We start from the raw sequence: 17612 nt of genomic DNA, 5'->3' as shown, positions 1-17612 counted from the left end.
AATCTGACGACTTCGAACACAAGGGGGCCCTTACCGATTCACCTGTACCCGAGGGCGCTGAAGGTAGGTCGGTCTTCCCAAAAATGAGGCACATTGCCTCATAAAACTCTCTTTTAGCTGGGTAGGGGTGGCTCTGGCTCCCGGGAAGTTGGGGAAGCACGGGCGGACCGAGATGGAGGCTTCGTGGACGGAGGCCTGGAGCATCGATGCTCTTCCCTTGCCGCATAGTCCGAGTGACGGGGTGAAGTCGAAGAACGTTTGTTCTTCTTCGACTTCTTTTTCTTATGACCCGAATGTCCCGATGACTATGAGGATGAAGAGTGGTGGTGACTCCGATGCCGATTTTGAGACCTTCCTATCGAACGAGACTGTGAGCGCCGCGGATTCGTGTCGGGCCGCCATTAGCTTTAGGGACTGCTCCCTCAAAGCTTTCTGGTTCATGGCCCGACACTCAGCGCACAACTTTGGGTCGTGATCATGCTCCAGGCACCAAAGACACACGAGATGCGGATCCGTCACTGACATCATTCGGTGACAGGAGTCGCAGGACTTCAAACCGGTCTTGCGGGACATCCCTTGACGCATCCACAACCTCGTCAAAATTGTTCGACAAAAATGTGATAGTAGTCAATAAATGACTGAGGTAGCTCCTCTCCGGATCTGTGCGTAGGCTGGCGTGGAAAGAAAAGAACGGACGTTAGATTAACGCCCCTTAGAAAATCAAAACCACTGAGCTGGTTTTCCTCAATTACCATATATGCAGGAGTAGACTGTGGAGGTGCAGGTGTACAATCATTGCCTGATGCTGAAACAGCAGATCCTCGTGAGGAAGCAGTCTAAGAGGAGGGCATAGACTCAAGTTCAGCAGGTTGGAACAATGGACCCTCTGAGCTTAATCTAGGTCTATCACGATAAGCTGTACTCTGTCCTTTCTCAGGAGCTGCGGAATCAATGGCATTGGCAGGGAGAAATACAGGTGTCCCACCATCTTCTACAAAATAAAAAATGCAGAAACTTCAAGGTGCAGAAGGTCCAACAGTGAATATTGTTGGAGGTAGCAAAATATTTACCATGGACACATCCCACTGGGTAAAAATACTTTGTGCCAACACCCCTCGGTCAGCAGAAGGTTTGTTCACTGATGTTTAGAGCGCACGCCAGGGGAGTGACCATCATGGATCTCCCCTTAGGGACCAGCTACCACCACAGCCAGAGAACCTCCAGACAGAGTGCATGAGACCCTTCACTACCCTGCTCACTGCAGTACCATATGGCATTTGAGTTGTGAGTAAAGTCCTGGAAAGATCTGTCCCTGACTGAAGGGAGAAACATGCAAGGCAAAATGGCGAATCCTGATCGGCTCAGTAGGGAATAATTAATTGTGTATTATAGTCCTGCGAGGTCCCAGCATGTAACAGTAAGCAATGTGAATATAGATGTATTTTATAATTGTATTACACTGTAAAGAAATGGCTCCCTGTTGCAGTTACCCCCCACTTTTTGCCTGATACTGATGCTGACTTGACTGAGAAGTGTGCTGGGACCCTGCTAACCAGGCCCCAGCACCAGTGTTCTTTCACCTAAAATGTACAGTTGTTTCCACAATTGGCACAACCCTGGCACCCAGGTAAGTCCCTTGTAACTGGTACCCCTGGTACCAAGGGCCCTGATGCCAGGGAAGGTCTCTAAGGGCTGCAGCATGTCTTATGCCACCCAGCTTGTGTGTGCTGGTGAGGACAAAACGAGTAAGTCGACATGGCACTCCCCTCAGGGTGCCATGCCAACCTCACACTATGCCCCTACAGTGTCTAAGCAAAACCTTAGACATTGTAAGTGCAGGGTAGCCATAAGAATATATGGTCTGGGAGTCTGTCAAAAACGAACTCCACAGCTCCATAATGGCTACACTGAATACTGGGAAGTTTAGTATCAAACTTCTCAGAATAATAAACCCACACTGATGCCAGTGTTGGATTTATTAAAAAATGCACACAGAGGGCATCTTAGAGATGCCCCCTGTATTTTACCCAATTGTTCAGTGTAGGCTGACTGGTTCCAGCAGCCTGCCACAACCGAGACATGTTGCTGGCCCCATGGGGAGAGTGCCTTTGTCACTCTGAGGCCAGTAACAAAGCCTGCACTGGGTGGAGATGCTAACACCTCCCCCAGGCAGGAGCTGTCACACCTGGCGGTGAGCCTCAAAGGCCCACCCCTTTGTGCCAGCACCGCAGGACACTCCAGCTAGTGGAGTTGCCCGCCCCCTCCGGCCACGGCCCCCACTTTTGGCGGCAAGGCCGGAGGAAATAATGAGAATAACAAGGAGGAGTCACTGGCCAGTCAGGACAGCCCCTAAGGTGTCCTGAGCTGAAGTGACTCTAACTTTTAGAAATCCTCCATCTTGCAGATGGAGGATTCCCCAATAGGATTAGGGATGTGACCCCCTCCCCTTGGGAGGAGGCACAAAGAGGGTGTACCCACCCTCAGGGCTAGTAGCCATTGGCTACTAACCCCCCAGACCTAAACACGCCCTTAAATTTAGTATTTAAGGGCTTCCCTGAACCTAAGAATTTAGATTCCTGCAACTTACCGAAGAAGAAGACTGCTGAGCTGAAAACCCCTGCAGAAGAAGAAAGAAGACACCAACTGCTTTGGCCCCAGTCCTACCGGCCTGTCTCCTGCCTTCTAAAGAACCCTGCTCCAGCGACGCTTTCTCCAGGACCAGCGACCTCTGAATCCTCAGAGGACTGCCCTACTTCCAAGAGACCAAGAAACTCCTGAGGACAGCGGCACTGCTCCAAAAGAACTGCAACTTTGTTTCAAGTGGCAGATTTAAAGACCCCTGCAACTCCCTGCAAGAAGCGTGAGACTTGCAACACTGCACCCGGCGACCCCGACTCGACTGGTGGAGAACCAACACTTCAGGGAGGACCCTCCGGCGACTCCGAGTCCGTGAGTAACCAAAGTTGTCCCCCCTGGGCCCCCACAGCGACGCCTGCAGAGGGAATCCAGAGGCTCCCCCTGACCGCGACTGCCTGAACTCCCTTTCCCGACGGCTGGAAAAGACCCTGCACCCGCAGCCCCCAGCACCTAAAGAAACGGAACTCCTGTGCAGGAGTGACCCCCAGGAGGCCCTCTCCCTTGCCCAGGTGGTGGCTACCCCGAGGAGCCCCCCCTTGCCTGCCTGCGACGCTGAAGAGATCCCTTGATCTCTCAATGATTTACATTGCAAACCCGACGCTGGTTTCTACACTGCACCCGGCCGCCCCAGTGCCGCTGAGGGTGTACTTTTTGTGTGAACTCGTGTCCCCCCCGGTGCCCTACAAAACCCCCCTGGTCTGCCCTCCGAAGACGCGGGTACCTACCTGCAGGCAGACCGGAACCGGGGCACCCCCTTCTCTCCATTGCAGCCTATGCGTTTTGGGCACCTCTTTGACCTCTGCACCTGACCGGACCTGAGCTGCTGGTGTGGTAACTTTGGGGTTGCTATGAACCCCCAACGGTGGGCTACCTTGGACCAAAAACTAAAACCTGTAAGTGACTTACTTACCTGTGAAAACTAACAAAAACTTACCTCCCCCAGGAACTGTGAAAATTGCACTGTCCACTTTTAAAACAGCTTATTGTGTTTTATGTCAAAAGTATACATGCTAATGTAATGATTCAAAGCTCCTAAAGTACTTACCTGCAATACCTTTCAAATGAGATATTACATGTAGAATTTGAACCTGTGGTTCTTAAAATAAACTAAGAAAAGATATTTTTCTATAACAAAACCTATTGGCTGGATTTGTCTCCGAGTGTGTGTTCCTCATTTATTGCCGGTGTGTATGTACAACAAATGCTTAACACTACTCCTTGGATAAGCCTACTGCTCGACCACACTACCACAAAAATAGAGCATTGGTATTATCTCTTTTTGCCACTATCTTACCTCTAAGGGGAACCCTTGGACTCTGTGCATACTATTCCTTACTTTGAAATAGTGCATACAGAGCCAACTTCCTACATACACCCACTATATGATAGGTTGCCACAAAATTATTTAGATTTAAGACTGAGCAAGGAGAACCATCCTCCCTTCCTTCCTTCAATTTCACCCAGAGGCACCTTGTGGTCCATTGTACTTGCTCAGGAACTGTTGTTGTTTTAAAGTATGAGAAGTATTGTTGTCAAATTAAAAAAGCATGGGCTTGCCGGTCCCTAAAAATCCTGCCTACTTCAACCTCTGTTCAGATATACCTTCAAGCGAGTTAAGAGGGGGCGATGCCACAGAGCAGACTAGTAGAGTAACATTCAGATGCAGAGCCCTGATTTCTAGACCCCTAGGGACTCATAGCAGTGTCCCAGGTGAAAGGGGAAAGGTGCAAGATATATAGATAGCATTAGACAGAAGAAAGGAAACTATGCCAGTGGTACCTTTTTCATTGACAAATGGGCAGAGCAGCTTTCTCGGATATTCCAGGAGGAAGCTGGGAAGATAGTAGGCTGTTTTGTTATTTTAAAGGGCCATCACTGCCATTTGTGCAGCAGGTTCAGTTGCACTGGGACCAGAGGAGTAAGGGGCCACTGCCCCCCAATTATGGCTGGCTTATTAGCAAAAATGGAATTGGAGCCTCCTCCCTTTGCTTGTGGTGGGGTCCACATCAAACCTGCTACACGGAGAACAGGGCTCAAGCAACAGCGGGCAGGATGTGTGCCCCTTTTATTTTATTTACCTTTTTTTTGCACAAAGGGGCAGATAGCGTGCTTTCGGCATGTGGTTGGACGGAGGAGACAGCCTTCAGGCTGGGCTGTAGGTATTATTGTGAGTATCAGTGATGTTGCAAATTGAGTGGGCCTTGGACCAAAGGCTAATTTATAATACAAACTTTAAAAATGAATGTAAACAAACAAATCAGCAGTACACAATGAGAGTGTTCATATTGTTACATCTGAGCATTAGTAAAGTGGGAGGGGAGGGAAAACAGAAGCAGAGCTACAGCTGGGAAGTAGAAATGGGAGAGAGGGGATGAGGTAGCCTAATACTCAGGGCTGCAGCTTTCATTATTGAAGCAGTTGCCATTACAATGGGGCCCAGGACTGTGACAGGCTCATAACACCTCAAATAAGGGAAGTAGAGGTGTTTGGTCAATTTCCGTTTTTGCCTGATATATTTGCTCTTTCATAAGTCTCACATTTAGTGTGGATTATGAGGAACAGAAAAAGTAACCCTTCTCTTCTCTTGCAATTCTATCGATAACCTTTTGAAGGAGGGGACAGACTTCAAGAGATTTTGCTTAAAGGGGCACATAAACATCCACAAGCACACTGACCAATATGATGCATGAACTATGAAATAAGCGTGGTTCTCGTTCCCATATGCTAGTCTTCCCACACAGGACACAAGTTATTTAAAAAAGAAACATATATTTGAAACTGCAGATCATGCTTGGAATTTCTAAAGGAGTGTCCTTGGATGCTGTGTTCTGGAATTTGAAAGCCGGCCCCCACCAAGACAAAGATGGAAACAAAGAGTATATCTCTGGAGCTGATTGCTGGGATTTCATGTAGTCAGTGGTTCAAGACTCAGGGCAGCCTCACTAAGCACAGAAAAGATTCCCTGAATCCCCAGGCCATGGGAAAGGTATAGATGGGGACCACAAGGCTCCAGGAAGCAACTGAAAGTTGCACAACACTTTCCCTGCAGCATGGACAATGTCAGGGATGAAGAAGCTACCCAACACGAGTTGTAGGCAACAAGTCATCAATAGGGCCCCAGATAACGCTGCTGGAATCTTCTACACAGCAGGCTCCCTCCATAGAGTGCAATGCTGCCATCTATTCCTCTGAAGCTAGGGTTCTCTCCTTATCGGGCAATTCAACAGCACTTCTGCTCCACAGGTGCCTCAGCCTGGCACCAGGGGATCAGTCAAGACTCATCTACTCAAAATAGCGCAGGCAATAGCCAACCTGCCATACCATAAATAGCTGGGGGAGGGTGGCTTTCTGGCAGAATTCAACAAATGGACTAGTAGTGACTCAGTTGCCTTACTATACGAAGCCTTCCGTGAAACCAGTCATGAGGGCTCTCTAGCCTCAATCCCTGATAGAGCAATGATAGAAGTCTTATCCAAGCCTGGACGAGACCCTCTTCTAGGCGGCAGCTATCGTCCTATATCTCTTCTGAATGGAGATATTAAAATACTCAAAAGTGTCCTAGCATCGCGCCTACGTAAAGTACTCCCGGCCCTCAATCATCCCACACAGGTGGGGTTTGTTCCAGGGCGCACATCTAGAAAGCATCTACGTTCACTCTCCCATGCTCTTTGGTTTGCTAAAGACCTCCCAGAGGAGGCCCTCACCCTCTCCTTAGAGACCGAAAAAGCATTTGACCGCATCGAATGGGACTACCTATTCGCCACCCTCAAGAAGTTTGGTCTCGGAGATCACTTCATCTCCCAAGTGCGTCTACTCTACGATTGCCCTACACAAAGGTCAACTGCAGTGGGTTTATCTCTGACCCCTGTCGGATGCGCAGGGGTACGAGACAGGGTTGTCCGATATCGCCACGCTTATTCCTCCTAGCAATGGAACCTTTAGCGGCCAAGGTCTGCCAATCCCCTCTCCTCACTGGAATATTGGTACGGGGGAAATCTTAAAGCTCTATTTCTACACGGACGATATATTACTCACCTTAATGGCCTTGCTAGAGATTATAGACTGGTTTGCACTCCTATCTGGATACCGGGTGAATTGGGATAAGAGTGAAGTACTACCCCTCTCCAACATTATTACTCGAGCGGCGATCCATGGTATCCCATTCCGATGGAAATCATCCCACCTTAAATATCTAGGAATTCCCCCCCCCCCCGTCTCGTATGTCTCAAGACTTTGACAAATGGACCCATCTGGGGCTCACTATGGGGGTGGGGGGGAAGGATCCAGGCAGTGCAAATGGTCAGCCTGCAGCATTTTACCTATGTCCTTGGTATGCTGTCAATGCAAATACCCCTCACGACTCTTAGGAGAATTGATGCATCAATCAGAGCTTTCGTGTGGTGTTCAGCTCACCCCTGCTAAACTCATGGCCCACCATTCTAGTGGGGGCATGGGACTACAGTCTGTAGAACAATACGCTCTAGCCCTCCACCTTTCTTAACTGGCGTACATGTTACAAGGGACACCAGAGCCCCCGCAATGGGTACTTATTGAGCGGCAATTGCTTTCAAATACCGGTGGCCTCAGCATCTCATACAGAGCCTACAAAACCCAGGCTCATCCCAAAAACCTGATGCTGGAGGCGACACTCACAGCCTGGCATTGGACGCACCGCCTCCTTGGCGTACATCCCATCTCCATAAAGGGACCCCTATATGGGATAACGACCGGCTACGTACAGGGGGACCTCTTTTTCCAGTCACAATGGAGCTCAACAGGTGTTAACCACTTGGGTTGGGTCAGCTCACATTGAATGGCAAACTTAAACCCTTTGCGATACTGCAGGAGGAATTTGGCCTTCACTCAGACCAAGCATGGCGATATCTGCACCTTCGGCACTGTCTCTGCAGCGCATTGGGGCCCCCCACTGAATCCTCCAAACCTCCCCTGTTCTGTCTTACTTAAACAAGTGGGGAAGCTCCTAAGGAGTGATGTCGAGTCTCTATGGAATGCTCACCCAACACCTCTATTCACAGCCCCTCCATGCCAACCTACGCGCTAGTTGGCAGCGCCACCTCCAGTCATCGAGGAAGACGACTGGATAGATATCCTGAACGCCCTGGACAGGGGCATGCGAGAGGCCCTCATGAAATTTTGTCTATTCAAAATAATTCATGACTGGTACTGGACCCTAGCAAAATTTTGCAAAATGGGCCTTCTGCCACATGCCCACTGCTGGCGCTATACTGAGACACGCTGGAATATATTATGTATTCTCTGTGATTGTTCCTCGATATGCCCCTTTTGGGAGTCCGTGAGAACCACTCTCGGCGGCTCCATCTCTCTCCATCAGCCACTCCCTACCTCTCTCATCCTCCTCCATGATATAAGGGACCTCCCTGACCTGTCAAGACCACAACGCCGACTCTTACATACTCCTCTAGCCAAGATATGCATTCTCCGTCATTGGAGATCACCCACTCCGCCCACACTGGAAGAGTGGATAGTGGCAATTAAGCAAACTGCAGCGCATGAACGCGCCATCTATAATTTACAGGACCAGGCCCGCCCTATTTACACAGACTTGGGCACCCTTCCTCCCTGGAGCATCCTAACTCAGAATCGTCCACTCATTCGCAGAACATTCAGAGAAAATATGTGGCCTGCCCGTGGCAAATTTGCAGACATCGCACTGGCACATTCCTAGTATCAACCTGTGCATCCACGCATACTCTCCCTTTAACTCAGACTGGTGCCCTCCTCACCGCGTTATACCATACCGCCCTCTCTCCTCCATGTCTTTGTCCATGGGCTCACTCACCTTTCTGCTAGCCCTACTGAGGACCCCCTCCCCGCTATGCTCTGTTAGCCACCCCCCCCCATCTTCCCTCCCTGCTCTTTCTTCCTACTCACAGACCACGCCGCTGGGTTCCCCTCTCCTAACATTCTCTTCCATTCCTTCCCTCCCCTCCCCCTACATTTTATGCTATTTACTTTCTCTATAGGTCTACTGCTCCTCTACTATACTCTCACTTGATTTATCCTGCTACCTCTGCCTTATCGTCTAGCTATTATTCCTACATATCTACCCAAATTCGAGGCAGCCCCGAGAAGCACTGCAATATTGGGGTTACTTGATGGAATAAGGGATCCATTAGCTACCCATAGCTCCGCTCCCCTCCTCGCCCTCCTTCGGCTACCAACACCATAACCCCCACATTGGCCGGGATAGGCATGCGTACAGATTCAATAGGCTGATACTTTCTACCATAAGCCATTATACCTCTATACTCCCAGGCACCACATACTGTTCCGGTATACATACACCCTCCTCCCAGAACAACTCTATTCCTAGCTTGGCATCTTCTCACCCTCCCCACCATAGAGCCACCACCTTGCCAAGCCCCCCCCCCCCCCCTTTTTTTTCACTCCCCCGCCTCTTCCTCCCTCTCCAGGATGCCCAACTGTTGATGGATCACATTTATGTTCTAGTTCTTAGTATTGACTACACATGGTAGTATAATGTGCTGTGTATACATGTGTATTTTTGATTCTCAAATAAAAAATTGCAACACAAAAAAAGACTCACCTTCTGACTGGATCTCAGTCCTTTTCAACTGTAGTGGAGTACAGCTCGGTCCTTGATTGTGGAGGGTTTCTGAAACTATTTACTGGCCAAGAGGACAAGCAATTATGATTTGCGATGACCACATATTCCTCCTGCAATGTGCACATTGTGGGGTGCTACTCCATCTAAAATCTGCCTGGACATTCATGATTGGCTCAGGGGCCTCTTCTGGGATGGCACCAATAGGCCTGGGTGAAAGGTTTAATGAGTCCCATACAGCACTCCACATCTCAGAGAAATGCAGTTCAGGCACAAAGAGGCAGTGGAGCTGGAAGCACTCTGGCACAGACACAAATGCAAATTGAAGGAGACCGGACACCCCTTCATAGGACACGGTTACACTTTACAGCAAAATACAACAAGGGAATGCAAAAGTGTGTCCATCACATACGCAGTAAAAGACTCTAGTTGAATAAAACTACCAGACATTTTACTCCAGCCTGGCCAGAATGCACGTCTTTTGAGAGAAAAAATGCCTGTCTCCTTACTATCATTCATGATTCTGACAACACCAGTCTACACAAACCGGGCATGTAGAGCATTTGCCATGCTCACAAAGAGGGGTGCATTTTCAGTGACCCCTCAACGTCAGAGCAATGCTCTGGGGTCTTAGCTCATTCAACCGGGAGGACTTGAGTGAGCACGAATGAATGAGGCGCTTGTAGAGGGAAAAACAAAAAAAAACAAGGAGTGCTCATAAACAAGACACAGGGCAGGACAGCACAGTATTCATGAGCTGTGCAGGAGACCTTTTGTTCTAATAAACCTGATAGCATATTATTTGGTTGCAGAGCTAACATTAAAAAACGAAAAACACTCCTGAGACAGGAAGGCAATCTAGCTCTAGCACTTGAGCCATCAAGAATTGCGATGAATAAGGCCAAAATTACAGACTGAATTTCCAGTGTCTAGAAAGTACTTCCTTAGTTTCCAGTAACACATTCTGAGGAAGAGGCATGTTTTTCCCATAAATGCAATGTAAGGCAGCTGAAAGGAAGGCACCGCTCCAAAGGACAACAACTTGTGTCAGAAGTGAAGTGCCTGCAAAAATTTTTGTTCAATCTGTTGACAATGATCAATCAGTAAAGATAAAATGTAACTTTTTTCAGCCGAGAGAGCTTTAGAGTGAATATTATATAAAGGGAATTGGCTTACCTTAATGAGGTATCTTGTGATATCCCTCCCAGCAATGTCTAACCTTCTGGTGAGGTGAGGCAGAGAGAATCCCTCATAAACCGGGCAAATGTGAGTTACCCCATCTCCAGAGTCAACAACGACACCAGTCAGCAAGCCTGTACAGACAGACCAATGTTAATTCTACAATCAAATATTAAAATAATATTCTGTAGACGGAACTCCATGCAAGGAGTCCACAAACCTCATCCTAGATTCACATACTATACATATTGTTTCTACATTATCAGAGCAGTCAATTGACAAATATGAGCCATAACTAATTTGCCTCAAATAGGTAAATATGAAAACATTTTGTGGAAGCAGCATGCCAAAGTGTTTGCTGGCTACTGGTTGAGCTTTGGTTCAGCACTTGCTAGAGGCTGAACCCGAGTCCATTTCTAATAAATACAGCTCATGCCTACGCTTCTAACACAGTGCATTGGGTATTTAAGGCATGTTACAAGCTCTCCTCCAGTAACAAATGTACAAAGCAATGCTGAAAACCAATATGGAAACCATTACTTCCTGTAACCATAGTTGTAAAGGTTGTCTTGTAGAGTCACATATCTGTATAACTCTACCATCTAGCAATTAGCTCAAACTATTATGCAAAATTATTACAAAAACATATTTCCAGTTGTAAGAAACTGAACACCCTACCTCAGAAATAACTAGGCACACCTTTCCAACCATCCTGCAGCTTTGGACAAAAGTCCATCTTTCGTCCTACCAAATACTCAATTCTGTAGGCATTTGTGCCAAGGTAGATGCCAAGTCAAATGAACATTACAGAATGAAACCGTATGAGAAGAACCATTTGGCTGTTTCTTCCTCATTTTATGCTCCCAGGTTTGAAAAAGAACTTGCTCTTTTATGAGAATGAGCACTGCTAAGCAGGCGCCACTGAAGTTACACTCCCACTCCTCACCCACACTGTAGCCCCATACCTCAAATAAAACTCACAACAACTCAGACTGCTCCTGCTCTGTTCAGATAACATGTCAAACATGGAACCAAAAAACTCCACTCCCACCACAATATTTACACCTCTCTACATTATTAATATTCAAAAACTGCATTTACATGGCTATGAAAAATTTGAATTCCTACTTCCCACGACCAGGACATATCGTTTGGGGTGAACAGCAAGTTTCCTTTTTTATTTTGTCCACTTGGCAAAATAAGACCAATCCTCTGCATGAACAATTTGGCTGTCAGTTTACAGAACCTCAGTATGGCTCCTTGAATGAGGATTATCTGTTACTAATGCAATATTTGTACCCGTGTGCACAATTTGTTCACACTTGTATACACGATTCAGTAATGCAAAAGCCTTTACTATTAGGGTGAATACCCTAAAGAAACGGAGCGCGCTGTAAGTTCTGTTTGCATTACGAACAATGGTTTCAGTATAAATGTGTGTACACTTGTTCGCAAAATTTAACAATTTCAGGCTACTTATACCGCTTTGAGAATGCTCACTGTTAGAAGCAAATACACACAGAAGAAAAAGTGGGGACTGTTTGCTTTCAAAACAAAATATAGTCACAAAAAAATTGCAAGTTGTGAAAAAGTTTTGCTAAATTGCTGTGTAAATGTGAATGCCATTTCTTTGCAGCTTCATGTAGAAAACTTGTTTGTTGAATGCCAATATTTTTATTCATTTACAAAAAGATCGATAACATAGAACCTGTTTAAAACCACTAAGGAAACCATTAAGTGCAACATACAAATCCGCTGGCAGCCCAATTCTTAAAGTCACAAAAATTTACCCACAGCCGCATGCCCTTGTACTCAAAATGATTTAAGACTTTGAGGAACTCCCGAGTTTTGAGACGCAGGGCTGGAAATTACTCCTAGCAAATTTATGTGAAGTATTTTTACACATAGGCAAGTGTTGCTTTACTCCTGCCCTTATCAGCAGTGAATTTCCAACTTTTTTCAATGTGAGAAGTGAAGAGAGATGGTAAATGCCCTTAAACAAGTATGTTTGTGGGTGTGCCCAGACTCAACTGACACACCTACCCTGGAACTACCGCTTTCTGCCTACTTCCAAGATCCTGTGTGTTGATGTGCAGAAAGATGAAAAATCACACCCTTGCTAGAATCAAAAACCCGGGTATAAAATGAGACTTGATATACTCAGGGAGGCCGTTATCAAGGTTATTAAAGATTTGTCATTTTGCCAATGAATACCATTACCATATCTTGACTGTGCCAAATATTTATTTTGTAGACTTATTACTTCCAATCAACTCCAGAAACTTCTTTCTGAAAACCTATTTCAGGAATACTTTGCATTTATTGCTGGTTGATCTTTCTCGTCACCAACAAACTTCACACACTTAGAAACTGAACTTTCAACTATGTAGCCCCAATCTAAAATGGTTTCCCAATATTAAATCACAGCATCGCCTTAGCCTCTGCAAGCTACCCCTCCTAAAAGCCTTATCTATTATTAGAATGGAGCATCACAGCAGTGAAATGATTTGCAGGAGAAAAAAAACAGAGTCTAATATACAACGCCTAGCTCCTGTAAGAAAAAAGATGGGTACTCCAATAAAAAATGGAACACACCAGCACCAAATACATATGATGAATAGGTCTTAGAAAAGGGAGTTTCCTTTTCAAAGATTGACTAATTGTGCTACCAGGGGAAGGGCCAGGCTAAGCAAGGAAATATAATGGGTCATTTTATACAGAGGTCTAACCTTTAACATCTACATCTCCGGTTGAAAGATGAGCAGCCACCAAAGCAAGCCTTTGGTGGATGTGCCCTCAACAGTGTGACCTGGTAAAGGAAGCTGCACACCATAAACCAGAGTTACTTTATGTTAGCATTCTTTATCAGTATTCGAAAATAACTATCAACAAGATGGCGGACATACAATAAATCTCTCCTCAGTGTAAAAAACATGTGCACTCAATTGACAGTCTATTTTCATGAAAGTACTGAGCATACAAAAATCAGAGGCATTCTGGCGTATATTAATCTTCATCACATCTATAATAGAACCTTTTTAAAACAAATTGCAATCAAACAAACAAATCAGCCATACACAATGAGACAATATTGAAATAGTTACATTTGAGCATCAGATAAGTCCGAGGCATGCAGGTATAAACATGCTTGCTTAGGTACTCAGTCTCACCATTAGAATTTATTCAATTTGTTCCCAAGTGGGTGTCACCAAAACCATTATCTGAGCAGTGCAAGTCATCAAGGGGCTCATTTAAAACATTCCTGCATTAGGCAGGTCGTCCATAGTACTCCCATCTTTACCTGGCCTTTGAATAGTACAAAATAACACATATATATTATGCCGTCACTAAGAGGCCATCATCTTCTTCCCCAGGCTATGTCTCCACTTTTAGCTGTAAAATATAGCTAAAATGGGCCAGATTGTTTGGAGTGTGACCTGACCGGCATCAGCTCCCAGTAAACTTCTAGCTGCTCTTGGCAAGATGCAATATCATCCAGCCAGCATTTTATTTGAGGGGACAATCACCGTTCCCGCTGCATGGCCACTCTCCCTTTAGCCATCAGGAGCAGTATAGTGGTTAAGTGTCTCACACCAACGTGGACCTCTTTCACATATCCTAGTATCAATCAATCATTCAGTCAGGGATTTGTAGAGCGTGGCTATTCACCCATGAGGGTCTCAAGGTGTTGGGGGAGGAAAAAAATGGAGGGGGGGGGGGTAGGTGATGAGTATCAGGCTAAGAGCCAGGTCTTGAGGTCCTTCCTGAACTGAGACGAGATGGGAGATTGCCTGAGGTGGATGGGGAGGGTGTTCCATGTCTTGGCGGCAATGTGGGAGAAGGATCTTCCTCCGGCTGTGATTTTCCAGCTGCGAGGGCCTTGGCAAGGGCCTGGTCGGCGTAGCAGAGTTGTCTGGTTGGAGTGTAGAAGGAGAGTCGGTGGATGAGGTAGGCTGGTCCGGTGTCCTATAGGGCCTTGTAGGCGTGGATCAGGAGTTTGAAGGTGATTCTCTTGTCGATAGGCAGCCAGTGTAGGTCTCTTCGGAGGGCAGAGGTGTGGCTAGGTCGGGCGTTCTTGATGGGCGGAGGCGTTCTGGATGCGTTGTAGTCTTTTCCGGGTCTTGGCGGTGGTTCCGGCATGGAGAGCCTTGGCGTAGCCGAGGCGGCTGCTGACAAGGGCCTGGGTGACTGTCCTTCTGGCTTTGGTGGGGATCCACGTGTAGATCTTTCAAAGCATGCGCAGGGTGTGGAAGCAACCCGATGAGACCACGCTCACCCGTCGGTCCATAGAGAGCGATGAGTCTAAGATGACGCATAGGTTGCAGGTGCGGTTGGTGGGACTGGCGGCGTTTCCGATGGCAGAGGGCCACCAGGACTCGTTCCAGGCAGAGAGTGTGGAGCCGAGGATGTGGACTTCTGTTTTGTCCGAGTTCAGTTTGAGGCAACTATCTTTCATCCAGGCAGCGACTGCTTTCATTCCTTCGTGGAAACTGTTTTTGGCGGTGGTCGGGTTGTTGGTGAGGGAGACTCCGTTGGATGTCGTCAAGGTAGGAGACTATGTTGAGTGCGTGGCTTCTGGCGATGGCGGCTAGTGGGGTCATGTAGAGGTCGAAGAGTGTGGGACTCAGCGAGGATCCTTGGGGGATGATGCAGCTCATTTTGGTGGCTTCCGAGAGAAAGGGTGGGATGTGGGGGTTCGGAGCCAGACCCTCGGTGTTCTGCCAGTGGGTAACGAGGAGAGCCATTGCAGTGCAGAGTCTCGGATGCCAGTATAGCCATCAAAGGGGTTCTCAGAGGGCGGCATTCAGTGATCTGTTCAATAATAACGAATACTGTAACCCCAAAAGCGGCAACCCAGGGGCACTTCCATGGAGAGTGAATGAAATAAGCCTCGAGCGCCAAGCATCTCTGGCAGCAAGATTTATCCAGGAGTCTCATTCTATGAAATTGGGCAGGTGTTCAATACATTCGGTAGAGGAATTTAATATGGATATCTATAATGGAACCTTGACAGTACAGTTATTTCCATTTACACTCTTAGCAAAAACTTCCACTTCTTTAAAGGTTTGGCAGTGAAAAGAGATTGTAAACAGAGTGCAGATAGTATACTGCGGTTACATTACAGTATATATTCCTATGAAAACCATCCAAACCAGTTCTGCTGAAAGCATGTCTTGCAGAAAGGGATACATTTTTGATTGATTCTCATTAGAATGAAGGGCCTTATCAGACTATAGGTTAACAAGAGATTAACAATTGATTCTTGGGATACACAAAGAACAGTAATTCTGAATGAGCTGTACCAAAATCTTCATAGCCTTCTGAGGCACTCACTAGATTTTTTCTTAGGCTTCATACAAAATCATGCTTTGCTAACAATTTAAATAGAGACCAAGATACAGCGGATATTGAGCTATAGTTTGTTCGGTTTTAAAATGCAGTCCTTCATGCAGAACAGTCACAAGAGCTTGTCAAAGGTACACATAGAGGCAAGGCAATCCTTTTCAATAACTCAGAGCATCCCTTGCACGAGTGGAAGATTCAGAAACTCAAGAACGTTTTCTTCCTCATTAGGATGAGGATGTTCTAAAGAAGAAACACACAACCTATTTGTAGCTGTCTGAATTGCTTCTGCTCTTTTTAAAGCCGAGATTAAGGATCTGTCATGTGTGAAGAGGCGAAACAAAGCCCTGCTTACAGCCAGATAAAGAAAGACTAACATTATCATGGGCAATTTGATTCAATTTTATTTCTTCTAAAGGTATGTATTCACTAGTTTACAGACGTATAAATGTACTCTACTTCGGGTTTACATGTAGAGATGAAGAAGAAAAGCGACCAATACATTGTAAATCCAGTCACCTTGGCGAACATACCTTTTTAAACATATTTCCTAAAATATGTTTTTCTGTGCTAGCATTCAAGTAGCAGATAAAATAAAACAAGTACTCTTTGCAGCTTTGAGAGGTGCATCGCACACCAATGTGTGGCTTTGACAGTTGTACAGTTTACTGCACCACTCACAAATATCTCCTTGAGTTTTCAGTGCAACCATTCAGACTTTTACTAGTGAGGAAAACATTGGCAATGTAGACTTTCCTTGGCTTGTGAGTCCACCTCACTGGGCCACTTATGTGTAGGGACCTTACAATGTGATTAGAGGAGTCCCATGAAGCAGTCACTGAAGAAAGGCTACAATCTCAAGATCAATCAGGGCTGAGTCTTTTGGTATTGTACACGTTTTATCATGTTTGGGCTTACTGGAAAATGGAATCTTCCACGACTTGAGAAAGGTTCAAATAAATTACCCTGTGTCTTGATCAACCTTTGTTTGTGTGCCAATTCACTCTCAAAGGGGTTACTGACAAAAAGGGTCTTTCTATCTTCCAGTTCCATGATGTTTAGCCACTAGTTAGAGTAACAGACAACAGCAGAAGACTCATCACTAGGAAAACTTCTGGCCTATCTCGTACATCTTTGCTAGGCACCTTGCCATCTGTTCCGTACAGTCTTTTATTTCTTAGAAGTAGTGGTGACAGACTGTGCTACTCCAGAGGCTGTGAAACAGGAGGCAACAGAGAGCATTTTCCAAAAGGTGAAGGTGGGACTGCAGCTCATCTGCTCTGCAGATGGCAAAAAATAGCGACCCAGAAGTAGATCATAAATGCAAACATCTGTTATTTGTCAACAGTTCTAGTAGGCCTTGTTAGGGGTCACCGTACACTTTCCAATAAATCCACCTCATTATTCAAAGGGTCTACTTACCACAAACCGCAAAACCCCAAATGGGATCTAAGAACAATCCTTCAGGTAAATAAAGTGTAGGTTCATCTCCAACCAAAAGGGCCTGTGAAAGGCAGAGGAATTGTTCTTCAGTGAGCCTGTATCTTTTGTGGAATCTGTCTATGCCAAAATGACAAATACACAGGCATATTTTTGAGAAGTGATGCCAGCCATCTTGAGTGGAATTCCGTTATGGCTCGGGTAAACAGTGACTTTTCGAGCCAGTAGCATTCAATTTGGTAGATGTTTCGAACCTTAACAGGGTCAAGGACGATCAACACATAGCACTTTTGGGCAAGTACCTACTGACATAGCTGACACTAATTGCTGGCTCTGATGGCTAAGTGGACCGATGCTTCCACAACAAGTGTTTGGCCTAACGGTCACAGGTACAAACATACATGGG

The 17612-nt window shown here is 46.2% G+C and overlaps 1 protein-coding gene across 2 annotated transcripts in view; it reads right to left on the bottom strand.

The window, feature by feature from the left end:
* Positions 1–17612, bottom strand: part of ACTR2 (actin related protein 2) — a 167446-nt gene that overhangs the window by 66686 nt on the left and 83148 nt on the right. For both annotated transcript variants that reach the window (XM_069234264.1, XM_069234265.1), the window contains exon 5: positions 10421–10557. In XM_069234264.1, the coding sequence (XP_069090365.1) occupies positions 10421–10557 (137 nt within the window). The remainder of the gene's footprint in view (positions 1–10420; positions 10558–17612) is intronic.

This window comes from Pleurodeles waltl, chromosome 5 (genome assembly GCF_031143425.1).
Source record: "Pleurodeles waltl isolate 20211129_DDA chromosome 5, aPleWal1.hap1.20221129, whole genome shotgun sequence".
In the NCBI taxonomy this organism is placed as follows: Eukaryota; Metazoa; Chordata; class Amphibia; order Caudata; family Salamandridae; genus Pleurodeles; species Pleurodeles waltl.
The sequence above is the reverse complement of the archived record's forward strand: the minus strand, read 5'-3'. Positions and strand labels throughout refer to the sequence as shown.